Raw genomic sequence first — 19,314 nt, 5'->3', positions numbered from 1 at the left:
CAAAAAGTGAGATGATGAGACTGATGTAATTCTGAGGCTTTGCCAATATTTTTACATTGCCAAATATCATCAGTTATCATGATAACGGCACTATATTCTGTCTAGGTTGCTCAACAAGTGTAAGATTTGGTTTAATGTCTCGCAGCCCCAAGAGGATAGAGCCTACTAACTTTAGTTCCATTTTAACTTCCCCAGATGTAACTATAACAATTTAATGGTACTGTTTTAAAACAGTCTTATTAGGACTCAACTTTGTGCAAGTAATTAAATTTTAGCTTGCTGACACATTAAACTAAGATAGTGAACTTCAAATAATCTGGATTATACCTTTGAAACAAGATGGAGTTAACATAACCACTATGCACTAGCATGTAAGTTGTGCTCTTTGTGTATGCCCATGTCAGTTAGGCATTTACAGCGCTTCTGTGAAGCAGAAAAATAAACCTCACATAGAAACTTCAGAAATAGTTATAGTTTTAAATTAGTCAGTTAGTTTTTTACATGTTGTTTTGAGTGTAATAAAAATGTTGAGATAGAACCTTTGGTATAGAAAAAAGCAATTGCTTTTAATAGTTATAAATATAAAGATAAAACCTAATTAATACAGAAAATACAATTACCTAGCAGTGTGTGTATATAAAATAGAATCTTCTCGATAGATGCAATGTTTCTAGTAAAGATATCTAAACAATGATACTAGCACTTCTGTCTTAACAGGCAAACGAAGGAACCTCGATGATGAAAACATGGGGGACTGAAAAGTGCAGCCAAAGTGGAAGTGCCCTTAAGTCCACATTCTATTTAATGGCCACTAAGGGGGCAATAACTGTGGCTGAAAAATGATTGTAGGTTTTATAAACATTTATTGGAAAATGGCTCTCAGCCCTGACTCCTATAAAAACATTCCTAATGTGTTTATTGGTTTGGTCACGTATTTTGGGTCATATTGAATATTGTGGGTAAATTATAGTAATATTTAAGGTATCAAAAAGTATCATAAGTGGAAACATGACAAAAAATCTTTACAGGACAAAATGGCAACAATGGTAAATGAAATTCATTGATACCTCGGTGGCTGGATTACCATCACATCAAAAAGTTAAGGTTATTCAAATATTCTCTTAATTTTGTTACACAGTCGTTTGCATGTGTATTGTGTGTGTGTGTATATATATATAATATATATGTGTGTGTGTGTGTGTGTGTGTGTATATATAATTACCAAATTTTACAATACACATGGAGCCTTTCAAAAATGTATCATTTTTCTCTACCAAATTTACGTTTTTTTGTTTTTTCTTTCTTTTGTAATACAAAGCAATACACTTCTCCATGTTGAAAAAAATTACAGAGTAATTTGTTCTCTTTGCAGTAGCATATTTAAAGGAAAAACTGGGAGATAGATAAATAAAGGACTGTTTTATCATTAAACTTAGCAAGAAACAATTCCAATTTCTGTCATACATGGTTAAGTGGCATATACAAGACATTGAAAACAATGACACATGAACTGAGTTGCATCCTTTTTATTGAATCAATGTTCATAAATGCTCTCCTTATATTGGCATTTATTTTGTAGACATTTAATGATTGCTTTAATAATATGGGAGGAAACATGTGTTCCTCATACACAGACTGGCTTATCACAGCAGTGTGAAGCTTCGCTTCCTGCGAATATGTTGTCCAGCAGCTGCGGTGCACTCTGTGTTGGTACAACCACACTCCTCCACATACATGTACGTGTAGGGAACCGTGTCTCTATTTGGGCAGACCAGGTCTACAGTGCGATTGCTGAAGCGTGTCTCCTTACAGCAGGAGCAAGAATGCTGCATAGCTGCTGCTTCTTTAGAGTACCTGAATACAGAAGAGGATGGGTTTAATCAATACTGAAACTATATAACAGTATTTTTTAAAACGTTTCAGAGGAAATTCTTTTTAAGATTATCCTTACATGGTATAAGTGTTGCAGGATCCTTCACAATACGGCATATCTACCTCCTGGGCAGACGTACAGTTGTTGTGTGTAATATTGGTTTTCATGGACATGAACTTGCATGCCTTCTCCTTCTCCGCACCTTTTCAAAAAAGATGCACAGTTAGCCTATTTTAATTTAAGTATCTTAAACCCAAAACAAACTCAAATGTTATACTCACAAATTTTACAACAGCCGTTTGCTGCAGTTTGAATTGTGCCCTAAGAAGGAAAATATACAACAATGGCTAAATATACAAGAAAATATACAGCAACAAAAGTTGTTCAACTTCTGTTCACTCAGATGAATGCAAACAAGATGAATAATGAGAAAATTGATACTTACAGGTTGACAGCTGCTCTCATTGAATACTGGGCAGACTTTGTGTGAAGTGCTTGTTGTTAAGATCTCACCATTCTTAACACAGGTATACTCATCACACCTATTCTCAGTTGGTGACCAGGTTTCTCCTTGCTGAAGATAATTGAGACAGATATACACACACACATATTTTTTTTAAACATAAATAAACATTAGCATGTGGCTTTGCAGCCAACTTACAGACAAGAGTTGCTTGGCTCCGTTAATATTGACAACACAGTGTGTCTGCACACACTTCCCACAGCACTCATCTGAATCAGCTTTTACATATTCATATCCCTGAAAGACAAAGAGAGGGGGCACATTTTGGTTGCCAAGTGCAATATAACAAAGCTACATCTACACTACACTGATATTGTTTAAACTGGGTGTTTCTTACCATGTCACAAGTTTTGTTACATTTCTGATCCTTACAGCTTATTACAGTAGAATTTTGTTCAGCCTCACAGGTACACTCCTGACATACAGACCCAGGAACTGAAGAACCAGGCTAGCAGATAAACAGAAAATAGTCATACAGAATTATGTGCAATAGAAATCCTTAAAGGTAAAAAAGGTGACCAATCATTTGCTTCTTATTTACCTGGTATTCAGTCTCATTGCGAACACAAACCTTTTTAGGTTCTAGGAAAAAGTAAAAAATGACCAAAGATAAATGAAAGTGCTAATGTTGTCATTAGGTTATGCATCAATTTAAACTGCAGTCTTTAGTTTACCACATCTAAGTTCTGGACAGCATTTTCCCTTAGGAATACTGACAACTGGCTTTTTTCCAATTGAACAGGTCACATCTATGTCTGGGCAACCGCCAGGTTTACACTCTGTGGAGATGATTTATTCAGAGTCAAGAATTAACATCAGCCAACAGTAATCTAAACACATTAAACACACATGTTTGCCTTGATGCTACAAGTCTTACGGCAAACAGGGGTAGAACAGCAGGGATCTGATGGATCAGTTTGGTTGATGAGGACAAATCCATCATCAGAGCATTCTGCTATGTTTGGTTTTGGGCACTCCTTAGGCTTGCAAGTCACAGTCTTTGTGGATTCTTCACAGGTGCACTTCTGGCATTTGAGCTCAAATCTTTCATTGAACTGAAAGTCATATAGAAAGTAATATATAATACTGTGGTTTCATTTAATATTTCACATTTGTCTCTTGCAACTAAATAAACTTTAGGATTTTAACTGAACATGAAATTAAGACTTTGCTCACCTCACGCGAATTACCCTCAGGATCAAGACATCCTGTTGAAACAAAATTATTTAATCTTAATTGTAATTAATTCCAAACATAATCATTCATTCACTGCATGCAGTAAAGCGATTTCTTATATTACAAGTCACTTAGAATTTCCTCCACACGTATAGATCCACACATATAGATTACAAACATCACAATGTGTATTCACTGAAATGATACGACTTGGGCAACTATACCAAACTTACCACATGTTTTCACACATATGTGGGACTGTCTGCTGAAACGTTTCATTCCATCAGGACAAAAGCAGCCCTCAGTAGTGAAGTTCAGGTTGGGTTCATAAGAACTAAAATATTTAGACAGTTAGAAAAAGCATTAGTTCTTTTAACTATAATGGAATTTCAAGGCAAATATCATAAACTGTTTCCCATTGCTGGGAGGACCAAAAAAAGCACATGGCAGGGCTCCAGTTTGATCTATAGTTGCATCAGAAGAAATGTGATCAGCAATCACGCTGATAAATTTGGCAACTCTTAACACTGGAATTTCACCAGCAAAACAAAGAGGTTTTTAATCATTCGCGCCCAGGAGAAATATTTGCCATCAAATGGTAAATTTCAGATGAAACCAACAATGTGACACGCATGATTATTTTATTTTACAGGGAAAAGGGAAAACCTCTTAAAAATAGAATAAATGACTTATACTGTGACCAAGTTGTACTGGAAGTGAACATGTGCAAGTGACATCTGCATGTTTGATACTTATGTGTTTCAACATCCAGAGTTTATTTCTTACATTTGTTCTTGTTGGTCATTAGCTGATATTTTACATTTCTGTGTAATGCCTTTAAAGTTGTCGTGTCCTTAATGATAGTTAACTAGTCTGACAGCAGTTTAGGATACCCTATTGGGTGTTTTTCTCTCTGCATTTGTTTTTCATTGCAAGCGTAAAGTATTTACTAAAATAGTTATACACTAAATTGCTGTAGTTTAAGACAACATTGTTTGTGAAACCTCACTGTCACAGGAACTATGGATTTTGCACACCTTTGAAAATCTATACTGTAAATACAATATAGAGGCATGAGCAGTTTTACTGGTTGATTTGAGCCCCACATAATAAAGATCCGTCTTTTTGTTCATTATCCTCCAGTCATGTTGTAATACAAATATGTTTACATCTGCTTCTTACATTTAAGTAACTTCATTGTGTGTAACATCAGATTATTTAAAATGGCATCACAGTGTTATGTCACATTTTGAGCAACGCTGCTCTTAATCAGAGGTTATCTGATTAAGAGCCTGTGGTTTCTTAGTTAGTTTAGGTAACATAAATAGTCAAAAAGACCTGATGACTCAGTGAAAAAAAAATGTCATGGTGAAGAGCGTGCCACAAGACAAAAAGCAATCAGTGATAGCAGTAACCTAAAAGCGCTGCATCATTCAAACATGTAACTGTGTCAATCACACTATGAGACGACTAAATCCAACCTGGAAGGCTGTTACCAATCTAATGCAGCCTATATATTTAAACAACTGGGTCTTTAACAAATGTATAAAACACATAAATAAAAACTGAGATTTGACTGGTGCAAATTTACTAATCACGCCAGTCTTTGTAGTTGACTTATGAGGAAATAACTTGTTAGGTGGCTGCTAGGAAGTGCGATGATATATGATGATGACATATCATGAATAATGAATGCCTTAATTTAATATCTATAAATGAAATTTTACTTTTTGTCCCTTCCACAATTTCCTGCTTACTGTGTCAAATGCTTAACTGCTCCTCAACCTCCTTTAGTAATGACAATACTTGTAATAAATGTAGCTAGTGTGGAGGCAGATTTCTTTTCTTATAGATTAATCACATATTTAATCATATCACATTAGTTATAGTAATATCACTTTCTCACTTTACTATTGTAAGAGCACGCCTGTCACTAGTTTGCATGCATGTGGAATGTTAACACAGTGAGGCCATTGTAATGGGAGACGTTAAACAGATAGTGAGACTCCTTCTGCTTATCAGGGATGTAAATCCTTAGGTGACAGCCGAGCAGGAAAAAAAAGTCATAATTCTCTCGGTGAGGGAGAAGATATAGCCCCCCCCCCCCCCCCCCCCCCCCCCGTGAGAGGGGGCAACATGTAAGAGTTTGTGGAATGTTCTTTGTCTGTGTCTCTGTATATAAGATGTAAGGGCCACAATTCAGAGATGATCCTGGTGTTTCACTGGGATGCTCTCTCCACATTGCAATGTGTTTATTAAACCTACTTTAAATCAAACTCACTGGGTGTGTTGCAGGTTATTGTTAAATTTTCCACAACAGTAGACAGGCCCCTGAAAGTAGTTTAACCACTATTAGCTCTCCTGCAACAGATTGTCCAGAGCAGCCGAAAAAACAGGCCAACCCATTTACGTTTCAAATCGTTTTACCTCACTTGGAAACAAACCTTTTGACAAAGAGAAGATAGCGATACCTTGAAACCATAGTCTATTGTTATCCAGGGGCCAAACTGAAAAAAATGCCGAAACAGGTGACTAAGGATAAACATTGATTTTGTTTTTGTTTATGATAATTCACAGCAACATTCATGTTTACATTTACAATTATGGATCATTATGGATCATTGCAGATGTATTTCTGAAAGAGTTGTAAAGCATATAGCAGGTAATTCCTTCACTTCTTCAGTGCCATGTGCCAACCCAGTGCAAAGCAGCTACCTAAATTCTACTCTCACAGAGGCCAATTATCTTGTTAGCACTGTTACATCTTCACTGTATATGATAACTTCGGGAGAAAAAGCTCAATTTTTCAGTGCATTGATCAGAATCTGTTCTTTTGTGTATAATTTGTAGAGTAATGAAAAATGTAGCTTGGTTATGAATGCTTGCGTTTACTGATGGATATTAGTAAGAAATACAGAATACATTATCGGTCTGTGAACTTGGAAAGAAAGTGACACAACCTTTTTAAGTTTCTTGAAGATGTTGCAACTCTCATCCCAGAAGCTTCTTCAATTCTATAGTGTTGCTCACAGGCAACAAACATTATTTCACTGTCCATTACATTTTTTATTTATTTATTTTGTGACACAAAACACCTTATTGTTCAGTTACTTTAGGAGTAGACGTTTTTACCTTTGCATGTGATGCAGATTTGGCTTAGCAATAGCTAAGCCAAATCTGCCTTACCATCACAGCCTTAGCTATTGCTAAGGCTAATGTCATTTTTATATGTTTAAAATAAGTTGTTAATATGTTGAAAAAGTATGTTTGAAAAACTATGGCTATATGCAACAGTATCTCAAGAAGCGTTTTTAGCTGTTTAAAGGCAGATTCTGATTTAATGTATTTACTAAAACAGCTTTTTTGGTTCATCGCCTTAGGGCACCATTACACAGTATGCATTATTATGCGTTATGCGATGGCAAATTTTGTTTATAAATTTGTTTATAAATTCTGATTCTTGGGACTGCATGTTTTAGGTTTTTAGGTGTTTCCCACCTACAAAACACCTGATTTAAATGATCACCCTGTTATTAGACAGTTGCAGCACATAATACCCAGTTGGTCATTTGAATTAGGTGTGTTGGAGCAGGGATTGGGATCAATAAAATGAACATGCACAAACTTCCAGGAAATGAGCACAAGAAAAATTTATGGGAGGAAACAATTTGATTGGGGTCATAAGGTCACTCCTCCAGTAAACTGGATGAGACTGGCAGCGAGTACAAGAGGATCCCAGAATTGGATCTGAGGAACTGTTAGGAGAACAGGTGTCAGTTAAGGGCTATACATATGTGATGTGTATGAGTAAGCAATAGTGTGTGCATGTAAATGATAGAGTGTATACACGTGTGTGTGTGTGTGTGTGTGTGTGTGTGGGGGGGGGGTGCAAGGTATAAGGATGTACCATGCTCCACCATGCTCCTCATTTCCCTCGTCATTACAGTCATCCCTCAGTTCGATAGCCGCTCTTCACCGAGCCAAACTGCTCAGTGGGGCCACCTTGTGTTGTACCTCGTTCCTCTCCTTCAGGGAACAGAAGTTATAGACATAACTATTCGTTCCCTTTCAGTCGATTCACTCGGTACAACACATAAGTATGGGACATATATACACGCCCCGCAGAGCAGCCACTGAACCGGAATCGGACCACCACATCCTTAGTGAGTGGTAGACCCAGCAGAAAGGACAGCATGAGCCACCGAAGGGGCTGTAACGTCCAACTGATAAAACCGCACAAAAGTGTGCGGTGATGCCCAACTAGCTGCCGCACAAATATCAGCTACAGGCACCCCTTTAAAAAGAGCCCATGAGGTTGCCATCCCCCTGGTGGAATGAGCTCTCACCCCGTGGGGCAAAGCAAGACCTCTGGTGCCGTATGCCAGTGAGATAGCTTCTATAATCCAGTGGGACAGCCTCTGTTTGGACAGAGCTCTACCTCTATTTGGATTAGCGAAGCAGACAAACAGCTGGTCACATAAATGCACATTCTGAGTGCACTCAATGTAGGTGCGTAGCACACGCACTGGACAAAGAGAATGCATCCTCCTCTGCTCCTCAGATGCAAAAGGAGGGGAGCAAAAGCTCAGCAACTCAAACTCCATTGAGCTATAAGATGCAGGCATGATCTTGGGAAAATAGGCAGCATTTGGACGCAATACGACCTTGTGGCCATCAGGAGAGAACTGTGTGCAGGAGGGATGCACAGACAGCGCATGAAGGTCACCCACTCGCTTTGCCGAAGCCAAAGCAAGAAGTAATGCAGTCTTATATGAAAGAAATTTCATATCCACAGACTCAATGGGTTAAAATGGGGGGCTACAAGGGCCTCCAGCACCAAAGACAAGTCCCAAGCAGGGACACCGGACTTAAGCACGGGCCTCAGCTGGCGAACTCCTTTCAGAAAACGTATGGCGAGGGGATGTGCACCTAGTGTCACCCCGTCAAAGCCAATATGACAAGCAGATATAGCTGCTAAATAAACCTTAATTGTCGAAAATGAAAGGCCCTTATCCAGCAGCTCCTGCAGGAATGTCAAAACATCCACAATAGAGCACTGAAATGGGAGAGTGTGGCGGTCCTGGCACCATTGCTCGAAGGCTCGCCATTTGTAAGCGTACAAGCCTCTAGTAGATGAGGCCCTAGCGCTCTGAATTGTTGCTATCACACTAGGTGGCAAACCCTTAGCAATCAAGTTTAACCTCTCAGCAGGTAAGCATGAAGGCGCCACAGATCTGGGCGCGGATGAAACACTTCTCCTCCCGCCTGAGAGAGGAGATCCCTGCAGAGAGGAAGCTGCCAAGGACTCGCTGCTAGCAGGCTGATTATCTCTGCATACCACGACCTTGTGGGCCACCAAGGGGCCACTAGAATCAGAGAGAGGGAATGCCGACGCACTCTCTCTAGAACTGGAGATATCATTTCCACTGGGGGAAATGCATACAGGAGCACGTCTGGCCATTGGTGATCTAGCGCGTCCAAGCCCAAGGGTGCATCGTGGTCGATTATGGAGAAGAACAGGGGGCAGTGAGTATTTACCCTGGAAGCAAAAAGATCTATTTGCGCCTTGCCAAATAGATCCCAAATCTGAGCCACTATTAAAGGGACATGGGTGGCTCTTAGAGACAGAAAATGAACACTGCACCATAACAGCAGAGAGCCCTGATGCAGCAGCCTGGGCTCCCTCCAAGGACGGAGAGCTAGCATGCAAGACGTGGTTACCGGCAGCCTCCTCCGGAGGTGACGCGATGCACACAAACGGTGAGCGAGAGTCCAGCGTTGAAACGCTCTCATTTTTAACAGTCCAAGTGGCACTACGGCGATCATAGATGCCATCATGCCCAACAAGCTTAATATCGTCTGGAAACGCAGTCTGCGTCCCAGCTGAAACTGAGCGAGGCAGCGATGAAACGCGGCCACTCTGTGCTCTGACAAACGTGCGCGGCTGGAAAGCGAGCATATTTCCAAACCGAGAAAAGTAATCTGCTGACTCGGGATTAGCGAGCTCTTTTGAAAGTTCACAGAGAACCCCAGTGTCTGAATGTGTGACAGAACCAGCGACAGCTGTGTCTCCGCCTGCTCTCTGGAGCAAGCTACGAGAGCCCAGTCGTCTAGGTAGGCTAAGATGCGGATGCCTCTCTCTCTGAGGGGCGCTAGCACTGCCTCGGCACATTTCGTAAAGGTGCGAGGAGCGAGCGACAGCCCGAACGGCAGCACTAGGTATTCGTAGGCTACGCCCTCGAATGCAAAACTGAGAAACTGCCTGTGTTTCGGGTGTATAGCCACATGAAAATAAGCATCTGTTAGATCGACTGTTGCAAACCAATCTCCCGGGCCGACTGCATTCAAGAGCTGTCTGAGTGTTAGCATCTTGAACCTGTACGTTCGTAGATACATGTTCAAGACTCGCAGGTCGAGGATGGGACGAAGCCCTCCCCCTTTTTTCGGAACAACAAAATAACGGCTGTACCAACCTTTGTCTGTCTCCGAAGCGGGGACCACTCGTATTGCTCTTTTCTGCAATAGCGCCTTTATTTCCTCTCTGAGTATCATGGCCGCCTCGGTGTTGACAGTCGTGTTTACGACTCTTTGGAAACGAGGCGGCTTGACCCGGAACTGCAACCGGTAACCCATGGCAACGGTTCGCAGCACCCACGGAGAGGGGGCGCAAGCGCCACTGAAGGAAGTGAGCAGCCAGCCGGCTGACCTGCAGCACCGTCGGCGGGGCGTTGTCGCCCCCCAGTGTGTCTGCAGGGGACTGCATCACCTGTCTGACCTGGCTCATTCTGCCTGCAGGCTGAGCATTTGTGATTGTTTGAGAATAAACAACACTCTTTATTGATTGTAACATGGAAACATGTACATTCATACATTTTGTTGGAGGCACCTTTTCTGGGGCACAACAATGAAAAACAGCGGGAACACTTGATGTGGTCACCTGAACATTTAACACACCTGAACAGGGAGTTACCTGAGGCATTTTGTGTGCAGGGGTTTTGTGCTTGGGAGACAGTGTTAGGAAAGTGCAGCGCCTTCTGTCGCTGACAACCTGAACAGAACTGAAGCGGCACCTCTTGGGTGGCAACAGAGGGGTAAAAGCAGCGTCTCCCTGCTGCTGGACCCCTTCTCCACTCGAAACCACAGCTAGGAGGGCTGAGGCTTCTTCCTCCTGGGCGTCGGGTCCCGCCGGGGGCCCGAGGGTGGGCCTTTGCTCCAGGCCGACTGGCGTGGAGCTCGGGCCGGAGGATGTGCTCTCACTGGCGGCACACCCACTTCAGCAGTGGGCGCCAGTCTCTTGCCAGTCGGCAGAGGAGCGGCGGGCCTGTGAGAGCCAGCTGCGGGCTTGGGCTTGGGCTGACGTCTGGGGATGATGTCGCGCAGAGCTTCCGTCTGCTTCTTCCTCAGATCGAATCTAGCCTGAATGGCTTCAAGTGAATGTCCGAATAACCCAGCCGCAGACACTGGTGCGTCCAGATATACAGCTCTGTCCCTATCCGGGACGTCAGAGAGGGTCAGCCACAGGTGCCTCTGTGCCACTACTGTCGAAGCCATCCCTCTGCCCAGGGAGAGCGCTGCACAGCGAGACGCACGGAGGATGTAATCTGTGGCGACTCTGACCTCGTTAAGAAGAGGTGCCAGCGGGCTGTCATCAGGAACCAGCGATCCGAGCTCCGCCAGGCACATTGCCTGGTACGTCTGGAGCATGGTGACGGAGCTCATGGCGCGAGCAGTGCCGGCCTGAGCCCGATAAATCTTCTCTAGCTGCGAAGCAGAGAATCTGCAGTGCTTGGACGGCAGAGTTGCGAGGCCGCCGACACCATGGTTATGGGACGGGGCCAGATAAGCAGCCAGAGACAGCTCCATAGGGGGTGGGTTAGCTAAGCCAGCCCCCTCGGCGCCGTCCAATTCCATGTACTGTCCATAGCCGGGCACAGTGACGCGGGTAGACAGAGGTTTGTCCCATGATGCTGTTAGCTCGCAGACAAAGTCTGGGAACATGGGAAGGCAGTTTTTGGCCGTTGCGGGCTCCAGTGGGAGGAAAAAACCCGCGAACCGCGACGGCTTCTGAGCTGGCGGAGGAGAGGGCCAGTCCACCTGCAGCTTCTCAGCTGCACGGCGAAACAGGGAGAAAAGAGAGGTGTCATCGTGGCCGACCGGCGCAGCAGCGGCGGCACATTGGCCCGACAATGAGCTCTCCTGCTGTCCAGGCCGATGTCCAGCACGTCATCATCTTCCTGGGGAGCGCTGGCGGGCTTCAACCCAGGCTGAAGCCCGTCAGCGCTCCTGCATGGTTCCGGCTCATCGTCGGCTAACCCGTCAACATATTCCATGTGGTCAGCCCAGCTAATTGCGGGGACATCGACCGGAAAATCCTCGTCTTCGGACTCGGACGAAGCCGGGGCTCCAGACTCGGAAAGGAGAGGGTCATGCCGTGCGACAGCCGAGCGTCCCAGCACTTTTTCCACAAACGTCACCCGTCTGTCCAGGGTCGAGCGCCGGAGCTGGCGACAAAACGCACAGGCTTCGGGCTCCGTCAACGCTCTCCTAGCGTGGACGATCCCCAGGCAGACAGGGCAGGCATCGTGCTGGTCGCTGTCGTGCAAAGAGAAACCGCATCCCTGAGGACAGGGGCGAACAGAAGATTTCTGCTTTGCTCGCTTCGGTTTGGAGTCCATTCCAAAACGCGAAGCAAAACGCTGCACGGGAAAACTTGAAATTAGCGCTCCGCATGCAGCCTACACACCAACTGCGCGGTGGAGGCTAACACCAACAGGGGCAGTTAAGCTAAGTTCAAGTCGGCAGACAACGGAGCTAACTAGCAGCAGCTAGTTAGCCCAACTCAGCAGAGGTGTTCTCAGCGAGGTGAAGAGCGTAAGAACTGAGGGATGACTGTAATGACAGCGGCTATATGTGCAGGCGGGGCCGTGCGCATGTCATCACACGGCATCTGCCTTAAAGGCGTGAATAAAGGTTTCTTCAGCCAGGACACGCGAGGGCGTGATATCCCATACTTATGTGTTGTACCGAGTGAAAGGGAACTTTTACAGCAAAATAAAGCTGCCTCTTTTCGTTATCTGTGTTTGAGTCCTGCATTTGGGTCCTCACCCTGCCTGCCACAGCATTCACCTTGACAAATTCAGACATACAAAGACACATAAAATAGCACATGCATCCATCTGTGCATCATCTATGGTATTGCACATAACCCTGTGTTGCGGCTCACCTCTTGAGCCACAACCACCCTTAAGTACTTCATGTAATCCCTGGTTGCTCCAATCTCTATGCCTAATTATCCTTAATCAAAATATTTAACTGAAGTTACTCATGGTGTGTTTATCAGAGTGTGTGTGAATGTTAGAAAATAAAACAATTAGATGCAGAAAAGGAATGTGTGTTTGAATGAGTCATAATAATATAATTATTATCTGACAGTTGATAATAATTATTTTATCTGAGTTGAGCACTAAATCTGTTTAAAAAGTCAGAATTCTGACAGAAACTCTAAGTAAGGCCCAGGTTGATGATGGTTTGAATCAGTAAGGAAGGAAACTGTAAGGAAACTTGGAGACACTTTTGACCAGGACATGTTCTTCAGTGCGCATATTAAAACAAATGTGTAGAACTGCTTTATTGTCCTTGAACCCTTCTTTAGATATGCTGAAATATGAACAGTCTGCTGTTGGCTTCGCATTATATCACGAGTGTCTCTTGTTCACTGAACTCTTTTAACTCTCTATGTGTTTATATACCACTCTGAATTTAATCATAGTTTTTATTAATCTCTGACTCTCGTCCACAGCATGTCTTTTGTCCTTTCTCCCTCTCTTCACCCCCTAGCCCAAGGGTAGGGAACGTTAGTCCTCGAGAGCCGGTGTCCTGCAGGTTTTAGATCTCACTCTGGGTCACCACACCTGAATCAAATGATTAGGTCATTACCAGGTCTCTGAAGAACTTCAAGACATGTTGAGGAGCTAATTTGGCTATTTAAATCAGCTGTGTTGGATCAAGGACACATCTAAAACCTGCAGGACACTGGCTTTCAAGGCCTGGAGTTCCCTACCCCTGCCCTAGCCGAATGACACAAATGTTGTTTTGCCTTAATCCAGCAAAAGTACAAAGGTTTCCTCTGTATAATTTTAGGGTCGTTACCTTAAAATCTAAAGTGCCCTGAGGCAAATATTTTTTTTAGATTTGGTGCTATGTAAATTGAATTGACTATGACCCTACGACCCTATGGCAACAGTAATAATGTGCTTAATTAAACTTTATAAGAAATAATTTAGTAGTTTCCAAAGTCTCAAAAGTTTTATTTATTTTTAAAGCATTTCCTCTAATAAACACATTCATGAGTCACTCTGAAATTAGTTTAAATTTTCAAGATTAAAGATATTTTTCTAATTTATTACATGATACTTTACACACAAGCCTTTTCCATTACAACTTACTTGTCTTCACAGGTTGGCTGATCTGGAGGACCACAAGGCTGATAAACTTGGTTTGATGGGCAGTCAATGGCTGTTTGTGAAATACAAAAATAAATATATATTTTTTAAATATACATCCTGTTAAACCATTTTGTTTGATAACATGTACTGTAGCCTGTTTTATCTGCTAAATACTATAGGATAACAAAAAAACAACCCAATGAAATTACAATTAAATATTGCAAGCGTTCTTACCACACCACTTTTCCGTTTTAGTGTGGTTCCTCCAGTAAATGCAAACTCCAGCTCGAGCACAGGCTGCTGCATAAGTTTGCAAACTTGTGCACAGCACTTCTGTTTTGTTAGCATTGCTGCTATCAAAAATGCAACCCTTGTAGAAATTCTTTGGCGAGATAATAGGATGGCACTCTGCAAAGAGACTGTAAAAAAGAAAAGAAAAAAGCATAGTATTGTATTTTAAATGCAAACAGAATGGAGATAATCTGCCAGAATAGATTGGATAATTTCTACCTGCTATTAAGCAGCTCACAAATGTCTGTTTTGTATAGAGGTGGTGGTACTGGTGCACTTGTAGGTTTGGTAGGCGGTACAGTGCAATTGCCTTGGCCAATATCTTTTGGAGTCCAGTAGTCAGCCATTGCTTCACAACTTTCAGCAAGCTGACCTCCAGGCAACATACAGTCATCAGCCTGGTTATTGTTACATGTTCCTGACAGTAATCATAATACAATTAATACAGAGGTTTACCTAAAACCAAGGGTTAAGCAATGTGGCTACTCGAGAGAGAGAGATCTTACCACAATGACCTATGGTATTATTGCCAAAGTTTTTATATGGAAGATTAACACTGAAGCCAGTTCCTCCAAATGTAATGACCACTTCTAGTGAAGGGATCTCCAAAATCAAGTCAAATCCTAAATCCATGATTGTAACACCATATTGTGAATAGGGTAGTTTCAGACGTACTCCATTTTTCAGTGCCTATATCAAAAAAAGTGCCATGATAAAAAAAACAAAAAACGTGTATATTCAAAATTAGAAATTAGGGTTTCTATTTGTTGTTCTCTTATCTTTGAATGACTTTAGGCAAATAAAAAATACTGTATAAATACTCTATACAAACACTGTATAACTGCAAGTGCAAGAAAAAACAAAACAACAATAGAGAATCAGTGGTCCTTGGTTTACCTCCAAATTTGCTTTTCCAGCAAGATTGTGATTTCTCAAATTGAATACTTGCGATCCATTTAAAATAATTATAGATCGAAGACGGGAAACATCTTCAGTGAAATCAAAAAAAACATTATCGATGTAAATACTTAAGTTATGCCTTGGTTTAATTTCTTGCATTAAAACATAACTACAGTTTCCTTGATAGTTGTAATAGAAGCCATCAAATGTAATGTAATGATGATCGCCCCATCCTTCACATTCACCTGGGAAAAAAAGGGCAAAATTTTAAAATGTAAAATTCATTATAAAAACTTATGTCATTAAAAAAACAAACAGAAAAAACAACTCACAATCACAAGCGTAATTTTGACAGCACTGGGACTCAAGAACTGGTTTCTTTCCATTGCTGCAAGTTATGTTTTGAATGGGTGGACAAGTATAAGGAACAATTTCATATGTGTTGTTGCCAAGGGACGTGACCATAGAACAGTTGCAAAAAGGAATAATAATCTGGAACAAATTGGGGGGAAAAAGTATATTAAGTATTTTGAAAAAAACGTGTTTGTAAAACAAAACAAAAAGTATAAGGCTTTAAAAATCATAACTGGGGTTCAGTGATACCTGTGGTGATGTTGGAATCGTTGGTCCAGTTTTAATTGAAGATTGAGGTGTAGTTGTTTTAGTAAAACCTGTTGTTGTAGTCGGTGTTCCAGTTGTAGTTGTAGAATGAGGTGTTGTTGTAGTCGGTGTTCCAGTGGTAGTTGTAGAATGAGGTGTCGTTGTTTTAGTAAAACCTGTTGTTGTAGTCGGTGTTCCAGTGGTAGTTGTAGAATGAGGTGTTGTTGTAGTTGGTGTTCCAGTTGTAGTTGTAGAATGAGTTGGTGTTGTAGTCGGTGTTCCAGTTGTAGTTGTAGAATGAGGTGTTGTTGTAGTCGGTGTTCCAGTTGTAGTTGTAGAATGAGTTGTTGTTGTAGTTGGTGTTCCAGTTGTAGTTGTAGAATGAGGTGTTGTTGTAGTCGGTGTTCCAGTTGTAGTTGTAGAATGAGGTGTTGTTGTAGTTGGTGTTCCAGTTGTAGTTGTAGAATGAGTTGTTGTTGTTGTTGGTGTTCCAGTTGTGGTTGTAGAATGAGGTGTCGTTGTTTTAGTAAAACCTGTTGTTGTAGTTGGTGTTCCAGTTGTAGTTGTAGAATGAGGTGTTGTTGTAGTTGGTGTTCCAGTTGTAGTTGTAGAATGAGGTGTTGTTGTAGTCGGTGTTCCAGTGGTAGTTGTAGAATGAGGTGTTGTTGTTTTAGTAAAACCTGTTGTTGTAGTCGGTGTTCCAGTGGTAGTTGTAGAATGAGGTGTTGTTGTAGTTGGTGTTCCAGTTGTAGTTGTAGAATGAGGTGTTGTTGTAGTCGGTGTTCCAGTTGTAGTTGTAGAATGAGGTGTTGTTGTAGTCGGTGTTCCAGTTGTAGTTGTAGAATGAGGTGTTGTTGTAGTCGGTGTTCCAGTTGTAGTTGTAGAATGAGTTGTTGTTGTTGTTGGTGTTCCAGTTGTGGTTGTAGAATGAGGTGTCGTTGTTTTAGTAAAACCTGTTGTTGTAGTTGGTGTTCCAGTTGTAGTTGTAGAATGAGGTGTTGTTGTAGTTGGTGTTCCAGTTGTAGTTGTAGAATGAGGTGTTGTTGTAGTCGGTGTTCCAGTTGTAGTTGTAGAATGAGGTGTTGTTGTAGTTGGTGTTCCAGTTGTAGTTGTAGAATGAGGTGTTGTTGTAGTTGGTGTTCCAGTTGTAGTTGTAGAATGAGTTGGTGATGTTGTTGGTGTTCCAGTTGTAGTTGTAGAATGAGGTGTTGTTGTAGTCGGTGTTCCAGTGGTAGTTGTAGAATGAGTTGGTGTTGTAGTTGGTGTTCCAGTTGTAGTTGTAGAATGAGGTGTTGTTGTAGTCGGTGTTCCAGTTGTAGTTGTAGAATGAGGTGTTGTTGTAGTAGGTGTTCCAGTGGTAGTTGTAGAATGAGGTGTTGTTGTAGTCGGTGTTCCAGTGGTAGTTGTAGAATGAGGTGTTGTTGTTTTAGTAAAACCTGTTGTTGTAGTCGGTGTTCCAGTGGTAGTTGTAGAATGAGGTGTTGTTGTAGTTGGTGTTCCAGTTGTAGTTGTAGAATGAGGTGTTGTTGTAGTAGGTGTTACAGTGGTAGTTGTAGAATGAGGTGTTGTTGTAGTCGGTGTTCCAGTTGTAGTTGTAGAATGAGGTGTCGTTGTTTTAGTAAAACCTGTTGTTGTAGTCGGTGTTCCAGTGGTAGTTGTAGAATGAGGTGTTGTTGTAGTTGGTGTTCCAGTTGTAGTTGTAGAATGAGGTGTCGTTGTTTTAGTAAAACCTGTTGTTGTAGTTGGTGTTCCAGTTGTAGTTGTAGAATGAGGTGTTGTTGTAGTTGGTGTTCCAGTTGTAGTTGTAGAATGAGGTGTTGTTGTAGTCGGTGTTCCAGTTGTAGTTGTAGAATGAGGTGTTGTTGTAGTTGGTGTTCCAGTTGTAGTTGTAGAATGAGGTGTTGTTGTAGTTGGTGTTCCAGTTGTAGTTGTAGAATGAGTTGGTGATGTTGTTGGTGTTCCAGTTGTAGTTGTAGAATGAGGTGTTGTTGTAGTCGGTGTTCCAGTGGTAGTTGTAGAATGAGTTGGTGTTGTAGTTGGTGTTCCAGTTGTAGTTGTAGAATGAGGTGTTGTTGTAGTCGGTGTTCCAGTTGTAGTTGTAGAATGAGGTGTTGTTGTAGTAGGTGTTCCAGTGGTAGTTGTAGAATGAGGTGTTGTTGTAGTCGGTGTTCCAGTGGTAGTTGTAGAATGAGGTGTTGTTGTTTTAGTAAAACCTGTTGTTGTAGTCGGTGTTCCAGTGGTAGTTGTAGAATGAGGTGTTGTTGTAGTTGGTGTTCCAGTTGTAGTTGTAGAATGAGGTGTTGTTGTAGTAGGTGTTACAGTGGTAGTTGTAGAATGAGGTGTTGTTGTAGTCGGTGTTCCAGTTGTAGTTGTAGAATGAGGTGTCGTTGTTTTAGTAAAACCTGTTGTTGTAGTCGGTGTTCCAGTGGTAGTTGTAGAATGAGGTGTTGTTGTAGTTGGTGTTCCAGTTGTAGTTGTAGAATGAGGTGTTGTTGTAGTCGGTGTTCCAGTTGTGGTTGTAGAATGAGTTGTTGTTGTAGTTGGTGTTCCAGTTGTAGTTGTAGAATGAGGTGTCGTTGTTTTAGTAAAACCTGTTGTTGTAGTCGGTGTTCCAGTTGTAGTTGTAGAATGAGGTGTTGTTGTAGTCGGTGTTCCAGTTGTAGTTGTAGAATGAGTTGTTGTTGTAGTTGGTGTTCCAGTTGTAGTTGTAGAATGAGGTGTTGTTGTAGTCGGTGTTCCAGTTGTAGTTGTAGAATGAGTTGTTGTTGTAGTTGGTGTTCCAGTTGTAGTTGTAGAATGAGGTGTTGTTGTAGTCGGTGTTCCAGTTGTAGTTGTAGAATGAGTTGTTGTTGTAGTTGGTGTTCCAGTTGTAGTTGTAGAATGACGTGTTGTTGTAGTCGATGTTCCAGTTGTAGTTGTAGAATGAGGTGTTGTTGTAGTCTGTGTTCCAGTTGTAGTTGTAGAATGAGTTGTTGTTGTAGTTGGTGGTCCAGTTGTAGTTGTAGAATGAGGTGTTGTTGTAGTCGGTGTTCCAGTTGTAGTTGTAGAATGAGTTGGTGATGTTGTTGGTGTTCCAGTTGTAGTTGTAGAATGTGGTGTTGTTGTAGTCGGTGTTCCAGTGGTAGTTGTAGAATGAGTTGGTGTTGTAGTTTGTGTTCCAGTTGTAGTTGTAGAATGAGGTGTTGTTGTAGTCGGTGTTCCAGTTGTAGTTGTAGAATGAGGTGTTGTTGTAGTAGGTGTTCCAGTTGTAGTTGTAGAATGAGGTGTTGTTGTAGTTGGTGTTCCAGTTGTAGTTGTAGAATGAGGTGTTGTTGTAGTCGGTGTTCCAGTTGTGGTTGTAGAATGAGTTGTTGTTGTAGTTGGCGTTCCAGTTGTAGTTGTAGAATGAGGTGTTGTTGTAGTCGGTGTTCCAGTGGTAGTTGTAGAATGAGGTGTCGTTGTTTTAGTAAAACCTGTTGTTGTAGTCGGTGTTCCAGTTGTAGTTGTAGAATGAGGTGTTGTTGTAG

General features: G+C 41.9%; 1 protein-coding gene across 1 annotated transcript; it reads right to left on the bottom strand.

Annotated features, from left to right (window-relative positions):
* Positions 1–1,643: 1,643 nt before the first annotated feature.
* On the bottom strand, positions 1,644–18,742 carry LOC135933339 (mucin-2-like; the record flags this gene model as incomplete). The annotated part of the gene is made up of 18 exons (XM_065471498.1): positions 1,644–1,854; positions 1,952–2,075; positions 2,155–2,194; positions 2,319–2,447; positions 2,535–2,633; positions 2,734–2,844; positions 2,938–2,978; positions 3,071–3,175; positions 3,274–3,451; positions 3,573–3,604; positions 3,806–3,906; positions 14,018–14,087; positions 14,252–14,436; positions 14,528–14,726; positions 14,815–14,998; positions 15,206–15,453; positions 15,541–15,700; positions 17,324–18,742. Coding segments are annotated over 18 exons (3,636 nt in total), but the record flags the coding sequence as incomplete, so codon positions are not given.
* Between the last annotated feature and the right edge of the window lie 572 nt (positions 18,743–19,314).

Source organism: Pelmatolapia mariae, linkage group LG7 (assembly GCF_036321145.2).
Source record: "Pelmatolapia mariae isolate MD_Pm_ZW linkage group LG7, Pm_UMD_F_2, whole genome shotgun sequence".
NCBI classification, from domain to species: Eukaryota; Metazoa; Chordata; class Actinopteri; order Cichliformes; family Cichlidae; genus Pelmatolapia; species Pelmatolapia mariae.
The sequence above is the reverse complement of the archived record's forward strand: the minus strand, read 5'-3'. Positions and strand labels throughout refer to the sequence as shown.